At 35.2% G+C, this 17,049-nt stretch overlaps 1 protein-coding gene across 1 annotated transcript; it reads right to left on the reverse strand.

The window, feature by feature from the left end:
- Positions 1–10,008: 10,008 nt before the first annotated feature.
- LOC130982085 (uncharacterized) lies at positions 10,009–11,613 on the reverse strand. Its single transcript, XM_057905941.1, has one exon. It carries the CDS (start codon positions 11,495–11,497, stop codon positions 10,505–10,507), a length of 993 nt encoding a protein of 330 aa, XP_057761924.1. The 5' UTR covers positions 11,498–11,613; the 3' UTR covers positions 10,009–10,504.
- Positions 11,614–17,049: the final 5,436 nt, after the last annotated feature.

The following is a 17,049-nucleotide window of genomic DNA, read 5'->3' on the forward strand; positions in this document are numbered from 1 at the left end:
CTAATAAAATAGTACCTAAAAGAAATTAAAATTTAACAAGCATGTTTTAAATTCATCAGAAGAATGGGACAAATTAATGAGAGATGAGAGAGGGAGAGCAAGAGAGGTGGAGAAACATGGGGTGGGAAAACACTTAGTGGGAAAGCACTAGGCAAACGACCAAACATGATAAGGATTTTAGGTGTTTTAAGGGTTACTTGAAACAATGATTTGAGATTGAACGTGAGGTTTAGACTCCTTCTGAAACAGCGTCTGATTTGTACGGACAAAAAATTCCAATATTTAAGTTAGTAAGGTCTTTAAATAGATTTTTAGTAGATTGGGACTTGAATATACCTGAGGGGTGTTAGTATATTTATAGTAGAAAGATAACCATCTTTTTCGAATAGTTCCACTTTCATTAGTGGACAGTCGTTCTCTTTATCTTGAGAGTTTGTTGAAGTCTATCTTTTAGGAGAGATAGAGATAATAGAAGAGATTCAGGGAGACAGTTACTTATGTAAATAAGTGGAATTGAACTTTTTTGTCGCATCCGGAGGTCAGGTGAGTGAAAGAGGTCACCCTTGTTGGGTCTTTATCCTTAATGGGCCTGACTGTGTTGTGGACCAGGGTCTGAACAGTACCCCTACTTGAGTCCGAACTTTCATGAGGTCGGTCTCAAGCATTTGCGGTTCCAATTTCTTTCGTCGGGTATGCCGTATTCAAGAGGTCGGACACTCGACGCATTTCAAATTTTTGAAACGTTGCCATTTAATGGAGTGGAGAACGTTACGCGGTCAATTTCCTGAAAGTTCGTGCGTGGCTTTTAAAGAGAGACGTGAAATATCTTTTTTTTCCCATTATCTCTTTATAAAAATTTCGCACCTTCCTTCTTTTCCCTTTTCCGTTTTTGAAAAATACTCACTTTGCTTCGTTTTCTTCATCAAAAGAAAAGAAACCTTTCATTCTTCTTCCTTTATTCTTTGCTTTATACTGCATTCTAAATTGAGATTTCTTTATCTTGGACTCTTTGAAAGATCTCGCTTTGCTTTTTCGGAGAGGAATATTCATGTTTCTTGTTGTTTGACGTGCCTCTTTACTTCTGCATTTCATCGAGGTTGGTGTTTTTACCCATTTTTGTTCTATTACAATTGCTCTGGATACTTGTATTTGCTTTAGTATTGCCACTTCTTGTTTGTTCTTGAAAACTGTTCGCTGCTTGGGATTTGTTGCTACGGACTTTGATATGATTGCATTGTCCCCAAATGGTGTCGCTTTTTCTTGGTTCGAAGCGACGCCATTTCTGTGTTCGGAATTCGATGATGATTCGTTGTGTTTCTAAGATTTTATGAGAACTGTAGTTAGTTGTTGGTGTTGTTAACGACGACCCGACTTCTTATGATTATTGTCCGACTTGTTGTGACAATTTTTCTTTGTGTGTTACATTTGTAAGTATAGCCTTTATATCTCACTCTGTAATTCACAACATGTCGACCAAAGTTCTCTCTCACTTAATCTGGGTAGATATTTCTGTTCTTACACATGTCCCTGTTATCGATAGAGAGTAAGCCAAAAACTTCCGTAGGCACCATAGGTTGTGTGAAAACCAGGAAGATGAGCGAAACTATGAGATAGTGGTAGCTGATCCTAAGAAGAGGGTATGTTTTCTCCCATTGGATGGGTCGGAACACCCTTTTTTTTTACGCCTATGATTGCTTTTTCACTAAGCTAGACGTTGGGCTTCATTTTTTCAACTTTGAGATTAATGTCCTCTGGACTTGCAATGTTGCTCCTACCCAACTGCACCCTAACTCATGGACTTTTCTAAAAATATATCAGCTCCTTTGTCGGAAACTAGATGTCCGACCTTTCCTGAAAGTGTTTTTCTATCTCTGTGTTGACCAAACCTTTTAGTTCTTCTGAAAAATTAGGTTCGATTTCTTTCCAAGCTGTCCAGGAAAGGAAAGTTTTCTCTATTTTTGACGAGTCCTTTCACAATTTTAAAAATTATTTTTTCAAAGTCCGAGCTGTTGAGGATGTCCAACCTTTATTCCTTGATGAGAACGATGAACCATGTTTTCCGTTGTATTGGGAAGAGAAACCAGTAATAGCCAAGTATAATATAGATGATTTAGATGAGTTCGAGAAGAGTGTAATTGTCTTGTTTCAAGAGTGTTGGGACCAGGCCCCTTATTTGGACACTAAAAAATTCTTAGGAAATCTCGGTCAACTCCAGTCCGAACTAGGTAGTCCTCCTTTCTTTTACTTATAAATTTTTGTTGTAGAATTGTGTTGGTGGCTAATGTGTCTTTATTTGCAGAAAAAATGGCTCCTAAGTCGACTGCCATGAAGACACTTTGGACCACCAAAAAGAATATTGTGACTTGGGGCATACAACTAAAAGAAGCTAGTGACGCTGCTGCCCGGTCTTCTCCTTCGAAGTCAGACTCGGGTGCATCAACTTTGCGAAAGGTTATACTCATCTCTATGTTTCGGCCAATTCTCCCTCCATTTACTTTTCCTACAACATTCACCTAATCCAAATATTACGGACAAAAATAATACTTTGCTCGAATATAAAATTAAATCCTTATTTTCACGCAACATAATTGGACATATAATGACAATTTGTTGTTTTATTTATATTGGAAATTTGCAACTCTTGGTATAGGCAAACGGCACAAAGCAAGGAATCTTCAACTTCTAAAACCATATATGTATATAATAATGCTAAGGAAGAACTTACACTTCTCTAAAACTTCGAATAACATAAACTTGTGATTGCAAATAAAAGAGAGAACTATGGGTAGGAATAATGTACCTTATGCACTACTAGTAATATTGATGATCGGAGTGATTATTTGTTCTACCGTTGCTGACTTTTCTGACGCTATTCGTCAACGACCTCGGCCTAAGCAACCACAACCTTGGCTTCCAACTTATCATGATGTGTCTGATATGAATGTGTGTTTCAGAAACTGTTATAAACACTATGAGAAAGACGAAAAAGGGAAGATGAACTGCTATGATAAATGCTTTGAACTAAAACAGTGTGTCAATTTTTGTGAAGTATTCTATAAGGACAACAAGAAAAAGCTCGATTCATGCAAAAAAGGCTGCAGGGTCTAACTAGTACCCTAGTAACGGTAGGTATATATAAGTTTGGAAGGTTATCAGGTGTACCAGGAATACCGGTGTTCTAGTTGTTTTAACCGTTGATCTGAATTATAAAAAATATATATAATATATATTAATTAAAATCAACGGTTAAAACAACTGGAACATCGGTGTTCCTAGGTACACCTGATAACTTTCCTATAAGTTTATTGTGAATCTTTTGAGTTTATATTACCTTACATAAATATTTATTGGGTGGCAGGTATAATGTCTATGTTATGGTAGCTATGATAGCTAGCTACTATTTTTAAAAAGTGTTACTAAAATTAAAATAAAATTTTTTTATTATTTAACAATGTTTTTTAATTTAAAAATAAAATAAAAAATATTTTCGAGATGTAAAATAAATGTGACTTTACTTCTATTAATAGCTAGTATATCTTTTTTAATCTTATACAGGATAATACATAAAATTATATAAAAAATTTTATTAAAAAATTCAATAAAATATATGTAATAATTGTTATTATAAATATTTTACAAAGTTATAATTAAAATAAAACTAATATTAAAAATAATTAGTATTTGTCTTAACCAATTTGAGTTTGTTGAGTGATCATTTTACTCGTTCTGTAAAATTCAGTCAAATCGTAATTAATTAAATAATAAATTAAATAGGAGCGAATGTGGTTAGAAAATTTAGCAATTGAAATTTGATAATTTAAATATGATATTTGGACTCAGTGAATTTTTCTGAGTCGAAAAACATAGTTTTCTGCGTAAAAATGCGCACTGAAAATTTGACCGGCAATACCGGCTGCGATCTGTCTGGTACTGTGGCTGAGAAAATTAATTAAAAGTGAATAATTTTCAAAAATAAAAATTTATAATTTGGGAAGCTAGAAATATTTAAAATACGACTTAAAATTCTAATCTTAAAGGTTTTGGTCCAAAGTTGAGCCAACGAACTAAACCAAGTGAACCGGATCTAAGTGGGCCCAAGACCCAACATATATATAGCCTTATTAAGGCAATTCAGCAGCCACAACCACCATTTTCATGAGAAACAAATGGAAGAGAGGTGAGAGGTGAGGGTTCCAACTTCAATTTCAATCTTCAAACCACCATAACTTGGACTATGGAGCTCCGATTGACGAGTAATTTGCGACCACGCGTCGCTCTTCTTCTCCTCTTCGAGTCTATCTAAGTTTTGTGGTGAGTATTTGACTCTCCTCTGCTCAGTTTTGTTTTTCCTCTTGTATTTCAAATTTGGTTTGAGTTTTGGAAAATCTTGTGATTTTAGTTGTTTAGGGGTGCTTTAGTATAAGCCATTGGCGAGTTCCATCAACTAATTTCGTGGGTTATGGTAAGAAACCCCCTAATCCTTGTTATTTATCAATTTCATGAACCCTATGTTGATTATAAGTGTGAAAATTGATTATGTTAGAATATTGGGTGATTTTGGTGCACAATTGGAAGATTGATATTGCTTGTGGGGCTTTGGTGAGGCTTGGAGTTAAGGGTTGGTGAAGACTTTCAAGAAGAAGCTCAATTATTTTGACTACAAGAGGTACGGTTTAAGTATTATTTAAGTACTGTGTGGTGTGATGAGAATTCCTAGGCTAGATGCCCCTAGGATTAAGTTTGGATTGTGTAAATGGTTGGTACTAATATGCATAGTTGATATGTAATGTGAATTAATGATTGGGTTCAGAATTGTGTGAAGTTGTAAGTTTGGTGTGTTGAGAATTTGATGAATTGGACAATGAATATTGGTTTGTAGAATATGCATTTAAATTGTGAATTTGGACCGGCGGCTGTGAATCTTAGGCCGGAGTCCGGAAAGAGGTAAGGAAGGTAACTTGATGTGTGTATTGTGTGATGATACAAGAGATTGGATGGATTTTAGATATTGAATGTGTGAATAATTGGTTTGATTATTGAATAATAAGATTTGAGGAATTGAGGTGTGTAATTTGATAGTTTTAGGTTAAATTATGTAGATGAGGTACGTTTGGTTTTGGTTGAGTGTAATTATATGGATGTGGTTGAGTTCTGGTCATTTGGATTAGTGGAAATGAATTTAGCTTGTGAACATTGGAAAAATTGGTGATTTCTGTTTTTGGGTAAAAACTGATTTTTGACCAACTTCGGCGGTCCGTAACTTGGCCTCGGAGTTATGAATTCTTCAAAATTGAATTTTTATGAAAGTTCATTCAACAATCTTTTCAACGGTTCTGAAATGGTTGAAAAAAATTTTGTAGAAGAAGTTATGTGTGTTGGAAGGTTGGGGTTTGAAAATGTAATCCTGCAGCTTTTTAACTTAGTAAAATTTTTGGTAAAACGTACTCCGACGCGCATGCATGGCTGATGCACCCACGCGTACGCGTGACTGACGCGCATGCGTCGCGCTACCTCTCTGCTTCCCATACGTGCGCATGGACGATGCTCACGCGTCACTTCCTTTTCTTCGCTTCCCATGCGTGCGCGTGGGCAATCCGCACGCGTGACCCTGTTTTCAGCAAAAGTTGATTTTTGAGTTTTTAAAGCCGAATTTCAGACTTCTAAACCTCCATTTTGAGTAATGATGATTGTATGAGTTACTAAGGATGATGGTGGGAGTGTTGTGTATGCCATGAGGCGAAGGGCTGTGTTTGTTAGTGAATTATGGCTAGTTGTGTATTCTGTTGTGAGCCGGATGGCTGTGATAAATATTGATTTATGGTGGAGTATGTATATGCATATGATTGAATGAGATAGAGGTGATGGATAAGAGGCGGTGGAACTGACCACTTGCTCCGGGTATATGATTAAGAAGTATAGAGATGTTGAGAATGTATGGAAAATGAATTAATGAATTAATCATTATGAAGGAATATGAATAATAATGAGGATGAACTTGAATTTGATTGTGATATGCCTCCGGGTAAGACGCAGTGGTGTCATCCACTTGCTCCGGGTAAGAGGCAAGGCCCTCGGGTAAGATCCAGTGGTGTTATCCACTTGCTCCGGATATGAATTGTGAATGAATTAATGTATGAAAATGAATTGTAATCATTCTAATTATCTGCGGTTAAGGATTCGGATGAATATATGTTGTAAGGTTAAGTTTATGGAGTTTCATGTCAAAAATTGAGGTTGTTGCTGAGCCACTGGAGCTTCTGGCCACTGACGGAGCCGTTGCCAGGTTGATATGGAGTTGTGGCTGCCTCGTTTTGTTAATTCAGTGAGTATCTCAATTTTCGAAAGTCTTGCGTTAGTGTTTTGTTCTGTGTAATAAGTAATTGTAATGTTAATGGTTTTAGGAGTTAGAATCCGGTATGCTTGTGCCATTTGGGGCTGTTTCTGCTTCTGAGAGAGAGCGAGCAGAGCTGAGATTTTGATTGCCGGTGATTTCGGGTCGAGACGAAACGAGTTGGTTAACGAGTTGGGTTGTGGTTTCAACTTGTCGAGGTAGGGACTTTTTGTACAAACTGATTTTTTTTTAAATTGGAAATTGTTATAAATAGATATACTGTGCGAAATATATTTCTGGTGGTTATGTGAGTCTTATGAATTGTCTGATTTTATCTCGAATAAATATGGTTGCCTGTTGGATCGAAACAATGTCTGATTTTGATAAATTTGAGATTTTTGGATTGGTTGATTTGAATGATTTTTGATAATCTGAAAGTTGAGTTTTTGTTTTATTGAAAGCTTATTTGGTCTTGAACCTGTTGGAAAGAGTTGATGATTGGTTTTGTTGGGACTCGGATGGGGTGGCAAAGTCCAAGTTTTAGGGGAGATACGGCCAAAATTTTTATAAAATCTGAGACTTTATTTGAAACGGTATTTTAAAAAGAATGGATTATGCCTTGAACTGTATTATCGGTAAATGAATTAGTTTTGAATCCCTTTATTAAGAAAATTATTATATTTTGAATGTAAAATATTTTAGAAGAGAATCATGTTCTAAAGTCGATTTAAAGATGAAAACAATCAATTTTGGAATTTGATCAAATAAGCAAATTTGAAGGAGTTTTAATGGAGCTCGATTAACTAATTTCACTTTACAACATTTTAAGAAAATGTTGAAGTATTTTCTAAAACTTTGATTTAGTGGGACTGAAACACTTTCCGAGCCTTTGGAAACCGATTTAAGAATGAAACTAAAAAATTGGTGTTTGGTTTAAATGATTTGGTTTTGGTTAAGTTAGTGGTTTTGAAATGGGTTCAAAATATTTGGATACATGACTTGGTTTCGGTTTAAATTCTACTTTTAATTATTCAAATCAAGAAGTTAAGGTTTCGGAGGTTTTCAATGAATTTAAGAAATGAGTTAGGTTATTCTCCCTTGAAATCTTGAGACTCCGCTGAGAAATTTTACGACCAAATCTTGATTGAGAAATGAATGATTTAGAGTCTTTCAAAGAGATTTTGAATTTGGCATGGTTTTGTGATTGTCTGGAAGTGTTGGAAAGATGTGGAAAGTGACTCCGTTTTGAAAAGTAATTCTTGACAAGATGTGAATTGAATACGTTTGTTATTTAAAAGAAAATGGGCCAAAAATGAATTTGAAATAAGTATTGAGCCTGATTAATTATGGATGTCCTCAAGATTGATGAGTTATAGTTTGGTAGGCATAAGGGTCGGGTTCGTCCCGCTTATACTGAGATGAGATTTTTGATAAGTCGCTGGCACCGGACAAAGACGGTGGTTTAATCCCGCTTGTCGAGGGTGCAGCGCCCGCGTAAGAATTGTGGTTTGATCCTGCTTACGGTGGAGGCAAGGACGGTGGTTTGATCCCGCTTGCGTGTTTCGGGTAAGGACGGAGGTTTAGTCCCGCTTGTCTGTGGGACCTACGGGTAAGGACGGTGGTTGGATCCCGCTTATCCGAGTCGGGTTTGGCAACGTAACCGACGCGTGAGCTCATGGCCAGTAGGACAAGCATGCATCATATGCATTTATGTGACATTGATTGGGTGTGCATATTGTAATTGGTTTGCCTATGTGAATACTTATGTTAATTGCTAACTGCTATAATTGTTATAATTGCTATTGATTGTGTTGAACTACTTTACTGTGATTGTGTTTGATTGGTTGGTTTGTAATGAATTGGTTGATGATTGAGTTGTTTGGGTCGGGGGCCGTGTTGGATTGGATGGGCTTGAGGCCGTGATTGGTATATTAAGTTCTAGTTTTGTATAAAGTATCTGACCGGTTCAGCATAGACTTAATGAACCTATGCTAGGAACGGGATGGTCATTTATACCACGTAGGTAACTGCTTTCATGGTTGTAGTCTAGAAAAGTATGAAAAATTAAACTCTTACAGCATAGACTTAATTGAACCTATGTTTGGGACATGTTGGTCAGTCATACTGTTTAGGAAAAACTTTTCAGATTTTATAAGAAAGGAAAAGAGTTTTGTTTTTAATTATTTGAGAAATTTACCAAGTCTTCAAAAAGGAATTTCTGGATTTCGAATGTGTACCCAAGGTTTTTGGAAAGGCTCATAAGACAAGCAATGATCACTGTACTCTAAAAATAATTTTATTTTATGTATCTTGTTATAGCAATTTCTGTAATCCTATAGTGAGGACGATGTTCTCACTCCCCTACAGGTTATTCCTTTTCAGGATATGGACGACAAAGCTTCAGAAGAGTTATATTCATTTTTCTGTTTATTCGTTATTTTTGTATTATCTTAACTATTATTTTTCCCTCGCCTTTATCCTTATTAAGTTTGTAAGAGGGATAGGTATTTATGATATGTATGTTTGTAAGCTAGTGTTATGTGTGTGTATATATATATATATTAAGGTATTGTATCTGGTTTGTATGAATGATCACTGTACTCTAAGAATAATTTTATTTTATGTATCTTATTATAGCAATTTCTGTAATTCTATAGTGAGAACAAGTGAGGACGACGTTCTCACTCCCCTACAGGTTATTCCTTTTCAGGATATGGACGACGAAACTTCAGAAGAGTTATATTCATTTTTCTGTTTATTCGTTATTTTTGTATTATCTTAACTATTATTTTTCCCTCGCCTTTATCCTTATTAAGTTTGTAAGAGGGATAAATATTTATGATATGTATGTTTGTAAGCTAGTGTTATATATATATATATATATATATATATATATATATATATATATATATATATATATATATATTTTAAGGTATTGTATCTGGTTTGTATGTATATGTATGTTTATGTTTTTACGAAAAGCGCTTATGAAAGGTTATGCGGTTTTTAATTTTTAAACAAGCTCATTAAAATATCAGAAGAGTCATCGTAATACTCGAGCTATTAGAGTAGCGCAGGCGGAAGCATGACATTTTGATAGTTAGAGTGTTAAAGTATACCACTCTATCAAGCTTGCCAGCAATATGCTTAGTGTGATCCAATTTATACATCTCACTCTTGTAACCCAACAGCTGCCCTCTATCTAAATACAATCCAATAAAATAAAATCACAAACACTGAACTCACCTTTTACGTTAACCAAATTATTAAATAAAAAAACATATTTAATTATTTGACTCGGCTTATAAATTTAATAATTTTTATTCTTCCCCAACTAACTGAATTCTAAATTTTTTAAATCAAAATTTTTCTCATCCAACTTAACTTGATTAATTCTTCCACTAATTACCTTCTGAGTCACAACTTACTAATTATTCTAACTAAACTAACTAACAATTTACTTTGTTATACTAATTACCAAGTTATAGACAATAAACAATTACATAACAAATTTTAGCTAACATAAAAAATAATTAACAGTAACTAACAAACAGCCTATAACTAAATTATTTTAATTAACATGTCAAGAGTTACGCTAACTAAACTAGAAAAAAACTAACTCTAAGTAAGTAAAAAACTTAATTCTAACTAAACTATTATTTACTAACCTGAAACTAAAAATGTCGTTTACAATAAATTTTACGTGCGTTCAAAAGACAAAATAAAAAAAAGACAGTAAATTTAAAAAAAATTGTACAAAAATACAACAAACACAAATGATCCCACTAAATTTATATAATATGCCGAACTCTAAAACTCTACATAGAGTTCGCCGGGTGCGGCTTGCAAACTCCCTCTGATTACCAATGAAATATAATATTAAAGCTTACACGGAACTAATTAACTTTATTGAATTAAGACCGCTTGTTTTAAACCAAGCGCATCTCGCAAGAGATTTCCCCAAAAACCACACGCGTAAAATATGGTTGTGTAAATTAAACGACCTAGTCAATTGACAATTTAATTATACACATACTACTCAATTTACAATTAATCAAATAATACAAATACATTTAGAAAATTTTCAAGAAAATATCCAATAGTGCCATTATTTTCTTTTTTTTTTTTCCCTTTCCCATTAAACAGTATGCGCCAACCAGAAATCGCATTTATTTAACTTGTCCTCAACATTGAATGGTCATCACCACCCAAATACGGCTCGTCCGAGACAATAACAGCATCAGCATCCCACCAAGTATCCGCATCAGATTCCGTTACGTTGCCTAACGGCGTCAACACTTTCCTCATGTCACCTACCGTAACGCCGTAACGGCCTTCATCAGTGACGTAAACCTTCTGAACGCCGCCAGATTCAACCCGCACATTCTTTCCCACGCTCCGGCCCCACTCCGCCACCACCGTCGGCTTCCGTTTCCTGAGGCGCGTGTCCCAAATCTTCACCGCCAAATTACCACGCGCGCCCTCTCCGGCGGAGAGAACCACAGAGCGCGACGCTGCAGCCGTGGAACCCGACGGCTCATCGTGGATGTCGTAACCCGAAACGACACCGTCCAGCCTCTCTTCGTAATCATCGAAATCGAGACCCAATCCAAACCCTATGCTGTCCCACAATTTCACGACGCTCTTGCTGTTGGCGATTTCCGAAAGGGAAAAAATATCACCAATGCTACGACGTCGTTTAAGCCAACTGTTGTCGTTTTGATTCTGAACGTCGTCCTCATCGACGACGTCGTTTCCATTTGCGCCTCTCACTCGAAAATACTCGTTCACTCGTTGAAAACTGGAAAACACGGAGAGTTCATTTTCGTGTCCGTCTTCAAACTCCGACGACGATGACAAATCCGAAATGGCATCGTCGTTGTCGGAGCTTGTGTAATCATCGTCGGAGCTAAACGAGATTGAGGGAAGTGAAGGGGCTTTGTTGCGGAACCTGATGATGAAGATGGTGACTCTGTTGAATATGCCGCCAACGGTGGCGACTAGAGCGAGAATCAAAGCGCCCCATTTGCAGAAACTGTAGGCTATGGAAACAGATTGGATTCCGGCGATGGAGGTTGAAGTGATCTGAGAAGGGAAAGATGGGTTCTGCAGTGTACTGAGACCTGCTTGGAGATCGTTGAGCCTGTCTATCAATGGAACTTGCATTTTTTATATTTTTTATTTTTCTGTATGTGTGGGGGTTTTTGAGAAAAACAAATGATGGTTTTCAATTTGAGAAGGTGCACCTAAAACAGTGACAACTGGAAAGAGAGAAATTTGTAAGGAAGGGGCGAGGGATATATAGAGGAAGAAACAACAAGGACAGATGTGGAACGATAATGTTAAAAACTAAATTTATCGATTATTAATTAATTATGAGAAAGAAAAAGCCTCGAAACTAACGAAAAATAATATACAAAATTACAAACTATTAATTGAAATATTAATGAATTTTAAACAATAGCCAATAGGTAATAGTTAACATAAAAATAAAAAAAATATTTGGAGATCAATATTATATATCTTATTTGAATAATATTAATTAAATTTTTATTTAGAAACTATAAAATATTTTTTTTATAAGAATAAAAATATTTTAAATATTTAATAATATTAAATCTATAAATAGTTATATCATAAAATAATTAAATATTATATTTTGATATTTTAAACACTTATTAATAAAATTATTTTTTTTAATTTAAAAATTAATAAAATTTATTATTTTTATCAATTATTAATTAATAATATTTAAAAATATAAATTAAAATTATATTATTAAAATAAAAAAATTAAACTAATAATTAAAAATGTTAATAAAAAATAATAAATTTTACTAATTTTTTTTATATTTTTTATTTCTTATTCATAAAAATGAAGATTAGAATAAGAAAAATGGTTGGAGCGGAGGGAAATAGGAATGGTGATTCCACGTGGGACAAAAAGCAAAAAAAGATTGGGATGGCTGAGTCATGAGATGCTCTTAAACGTAAATGGTAGGACCAGTTTACTGGGAACAGGTCATTTCTCGAACCTGGAATTTGTGGTTGTTGAGGACTTAAGGTCACTGAATACTTCTCCTGTAGGATTTTGACACGTGGTGATAGGCCTTTGCCCTGTATGTGTTTACAAATGCAATTATTAGATGCCGCTTAATTGAAATAATTTTAATTTATTATCGGAGGTTGTTTATAAAATTATATTATTCTTTTTAAAATACAATTTTCAAAATTTAATTTAATATACCTAAAATTTGTACATATATATCTAATTATATATCGTTATATTAATAAAAATATTTTTTATACTCTTATTATTTGAATAATTATCCAAATAAATAAATACAACTGAAAAATCAAATAAAACAATTTATTAAAAATAAGTTACTTCTAACAATAATTTACTGTCATTTTTAGCATGATATGCAACTATTTTTAATTTTTAAAGTGTCATGTTGTTAGCATTTTTCAAAAAATGCTCTGTTAGAATTTTGAGGTTAATTTTTATTAAATTTTCTATGAGTAAATCTCATACGAATTGATAATGATAACATCTACTGCATTTCAGGGGTTAGGAGGAGCATTAGAGGTACTGAAGGAAGATCAAATTATTGAATTTGAGGAGGACGATATAAAGAAAGGTTTGGAGAAATGTACAAGAAGTCTAGTTGGGAGATTAATAGCTGATCATAAGTTCAATGCTGGTACGTAAAAGGCTGCTCTACTTGCGATCTGGAGATAGTCGGTGGGCTTCAAAATTTTAGATTATGGTGGCAACATGTTTTAATTTTTCTTTGAAAAGGAGATTGAGATGATTAGAAATTTAGGACTGAGAATGGAGCCCCTTGACTATTTAAAATTATATTCTCAACCTAAAGAGATGGAAATGAGAAGATTCAATTGTGAAAACTGAATTTCTACAGGTGCCTATATGAATTCAGTTGTAGGGTTTACCGGAACATTGTAAAACGAAAGAATTAGGTAGGAAGCTGGGGAGAGTGAAGGGAGAAGTGATGGATGTTGACTTATTTATTTTAAGAGGAAAAGAGGAGCAAATAATTAAAGTGCAGATTGGGTTGGATGTCACAAAACTATTGCGAATATCGATGAAGATTGCAGGGGGAGATAAAAAGGTGATCGAACTGCAAGTCAAATATGAAGGAATAGGAAACATTTGTTACTATTGTGGATTCTTGTGACACAAGACTCGCGGATGCAGTAAATTTTTTGAGAATTTAGATGTAGGGAAGGTTGAGGAAGAGAAATGGAGACATTGGGTCAGAGCTGAACAATTTGAAAAGAGGGTCAGCTCCCAAAAAGAGAACCAGAACCCAAATTCTGACTAGCAGCCAAAGAAAAAATACCAAAGAGATAGAAAGCCAACTCCATTAAGCCTAATTAAAAGCTTTTCAAGTCTCTCTATTAATGAGGCTAACAAGCGAAAAGGAGTTGAGGATGATGAGATGGAAAGTGGAACACAGAAAGAGGAGAGGAGGATTTTGGTCCTTGCTGATCAGCCAGTTCAGGAAAAGCAATATAACAGTAAAAAAGCAGCACAAATGGAGAATAGAGAAGAAAATTCAGAACAGAATGATAACTCAAAAGGCATATTTTTCTTTAATGCTTCAGTCAATGCACCTGAGGCCAAAGAAAAACACAAGTTGAGTTTGAAGTAGATGGCAAGAAAAGGTAAAATGGGCAACAAGGCGACAGGGAGTTAAAAGGAGAACAGAGGAAAAGGAGGATATGACAGCAAGTAAGAAGCATTGTTCGATAGAAACAAGTCAAACTGAGAAGGGGGAGGGTGCCACCCGACAATTGGCATACAAGGATCCATGAAGATGACAATATGAAACTGTCGGAGTTTGAAAAAATTCCTTACAGTTCACAACATTAAAGGGATTGTTAAATCCCATTTTTCCGAGGTATTATTTCTCTGTGAAACTAAAAACAATACCTCGCACGTGGAGAGGGTGATTAAGGATGTTAGTTTCTCGAATTTGTTTTTCTTGGACTCGATTGGATAGGCAGGAGGGTTAATAGTTGCTTGGAAGGAGAAAACGAAGGTGCAAATCAAAGCTTTTGAATCTTTTCTAGCGCACTTTGCATGGGAGGATGGTCAAAATGCAAAGATATAGGAAGTTTTAGTTGTGCACCTCCACACAGATGAAACTATTAGAGAAGCTCAGTTTGGACAATTACTTCAATTATGAATAACTCGGGAGAGCATCGATTGGTGGTAGGAGACTTCAATGCTATAAAGGCTCACCATGAGAAGGAGGGAGGGAGGATGAAATTAGCATCATCCATTCAAAAATTCAATGATTTTATTAATAAAGCTGAATTGGTGGATTTGGAATATGAAGGCAAGAAATTCACATGGAGTAGTAGGCAATTCGGAGGCAATTTTATTCAAGAAAGAGCACTTGTTTCGACGGAATAGAAAGCAGAATATCCAAACAATTTTGTGTGTCAGAATCTGATCACTGCCCCCTTGCTCATTAATTCAGAAAAGGAAGAAAGAAGGTCAAGAAGAAGATTCAGGTTCCAAGAGCGTTGGTGCGATAAAGAAGAGGTATCGGAAATTGTTAAACATGCTTGGGACTTGGAAGTAATGGGCTCACCCATGTTCAAATTGGCTGCAAACTAAAACATTGCAGGCATAAACTGTTTGAATGGCAAAAATCAGCAGCTTGAAATTCAAAACAGCAGATTTGAAGAGTGCAGGGGAAATTGGAAGAAGAAAAAGAAAAAGGAATAGATGCAGATGGCATAGTAATAAGGATATTGGAGGTTGAGTTAGAAGAGAACTTGGAGCAGGAAGAACGGCTTTGAAAGAAAAAATCTCGGGTGAAATGGCTAAATTGGGGTGACAAAAACACAAAGTTCTTTCACTCTAAATTTCAGTCAAGGTGCTGGAGGAATAAAATCCAAGAACTCGTAGATGACAGTGGTAATGTGGCCTCTGATCAACAAGGTATTGCGGCTCTAGCTCAGGAATATTTTGTTAATCTATTTACTTTTGATAGTCCAAGAGAACCTACGGAAGTTCTAGAAAAAATTTTTATGAAGGTAGATGTTCGCACCAACCGAATGCTCACTAGAACAGTAGCAGGCACTGAGATTAAAGCAGCAGTGTTTTCTATTAATCCATTTTCAACTCCAGGAGATGATGGGTTTACAAGAAAGTTTTTTCAATTTTATTGGGAGCTAATTAAGAAGGATGTAATTAGTACAGTCAAGAGTTTCTTTTCAGGAGGTAAATTGTTGAAAACTTTCAATCATACAAATATCTACCTTATTCCGAAAATTAAAAATGCTAATACTATGAAGCACATTAGACCGATCAGCCTTAGTAGTATTTTCTATAAAATCATTTTTAAGATTTTGGTACAAAGACTACAACATGTAATGAATCAGGTGATAAGTGATACTCAGAGCGCTTTCATTAGAAGAAGATTGATTACCGATAATATTTTAATTGCGCATGAGTTTATGCATTTCTGAAGAATAAGAGTTATGGAGACTATGAATTGACTCTGAAACTTGATATGAGCAAGGCTTATGACAGGGTTGAGTGGACTTTTGTGTGGGAGATTATGAGCAAGATGGGATTTTGCAAAAAGTGGATGGACTGGATCAAAGAGTGTGTGACAACTGTTTCCTACTCTGTTACGGTGGAAGGTCAACATCATGATTTTTTTTAAACCATGAAGAGGATTACATCAGGGTGATCTTCTCTCCCCCTATCTATTTTTGTTCTGTGTAGAGGATTTTTTCCGTTTGCTCTACAGAGGAGAACGGAGGCTAAAGTTTTCTGGTTTGAGACTAAACCCCAGATGCCCTAAGGCCAGTCGTTTATTCTTTGCAGGTGATTCTATTTTGTTTAGTAAGGCGACAATGAAAGATTGCGAAAGTTTACTAAAGTTTTTTAAAAACTATGAAGAAGTGAGTGTTCAGGTGATAAATTTATATAAGTCTTCTGTTTTCTTTAATAAGAACAGTCCTCTATCAGTCCGTGATAAGTTGGCTGCCCTGTTGTGTGTACCACATGTTGGCTGCCAAAATAAGTATTTAGGCCTTCCAACAGTGGCCAATAGATTGAAAAAAGAGACATTTAATTTTGTCAAAGACAAGGTTTTGCAAAAACTATAGCATTGGAAGCAAACTTTGCTTTCAGCTAGTGGCAGAGAGGTTTTAATAAAAACAGTGGCAACTACAGTGCCTCTATACACACTGAACTGCTTTAAGCTCCCCGAGACACTATTAGAAGACATCCAAAAGTCAATAATACAGTTTTTCTGGGGCTAAAGGAACGTAGAGAGTAAGATGCAGTGGATTAATTGGCATATTGTTTGTAGACCAAAGAACAAAGGTGGTCTGAATTTTAAGGATCTCAGGACTTTTAACTTGGCTATGTTAGGAAAACAGGGATAGAGATTGATCTCTCGGCCTCACTCTCTAATTTACAAGGTCTATCAAAGCAGATATTTTAAATTTTCAACCTTCCTACACGCAAAAATAGGTAATAGTCCATCTTAGAGTTGGAAAAGTGTTCTGAAAGGTAGAAAGGTTTTGAAGAAAGGTATTTTTTAGAATATTTAAAGGGGACATTCAGTTTAAATCTTAGAGGACAACTGGATAAAGCAAATTTAACCAAATGAAATTCAAATTCTCAACCATTCACACAATCACCCGATTTGGGTTTCTAAACAACTC

Source organism: Arachis stenosperma, chromosome 5 (genome assembly GCF_014773155.1).
Source record: "Arachis stenosperma cultivar V10309 chromosome 5, arast.V10309.gnm1.PFL2, whole genome shotgun sequence".
In the NCBI taxonomy this organism is placed as follows: domain Eukaryota; kingdom Viridiplantae; phylum Streptophyta; class Magnoliopsida; order Fabales; family Fabaceae; genus Arachis; species Arachis stenosperma.

Coding starts and splice junctions, on each gene's coding strand:
- LOC130982085 (XM_057905941.1), bottom strand. CDS start 11,497: ATGCAAGTTCCATTGATAGACAGGCTCAACGATCTCCAAGCAGGTCTC.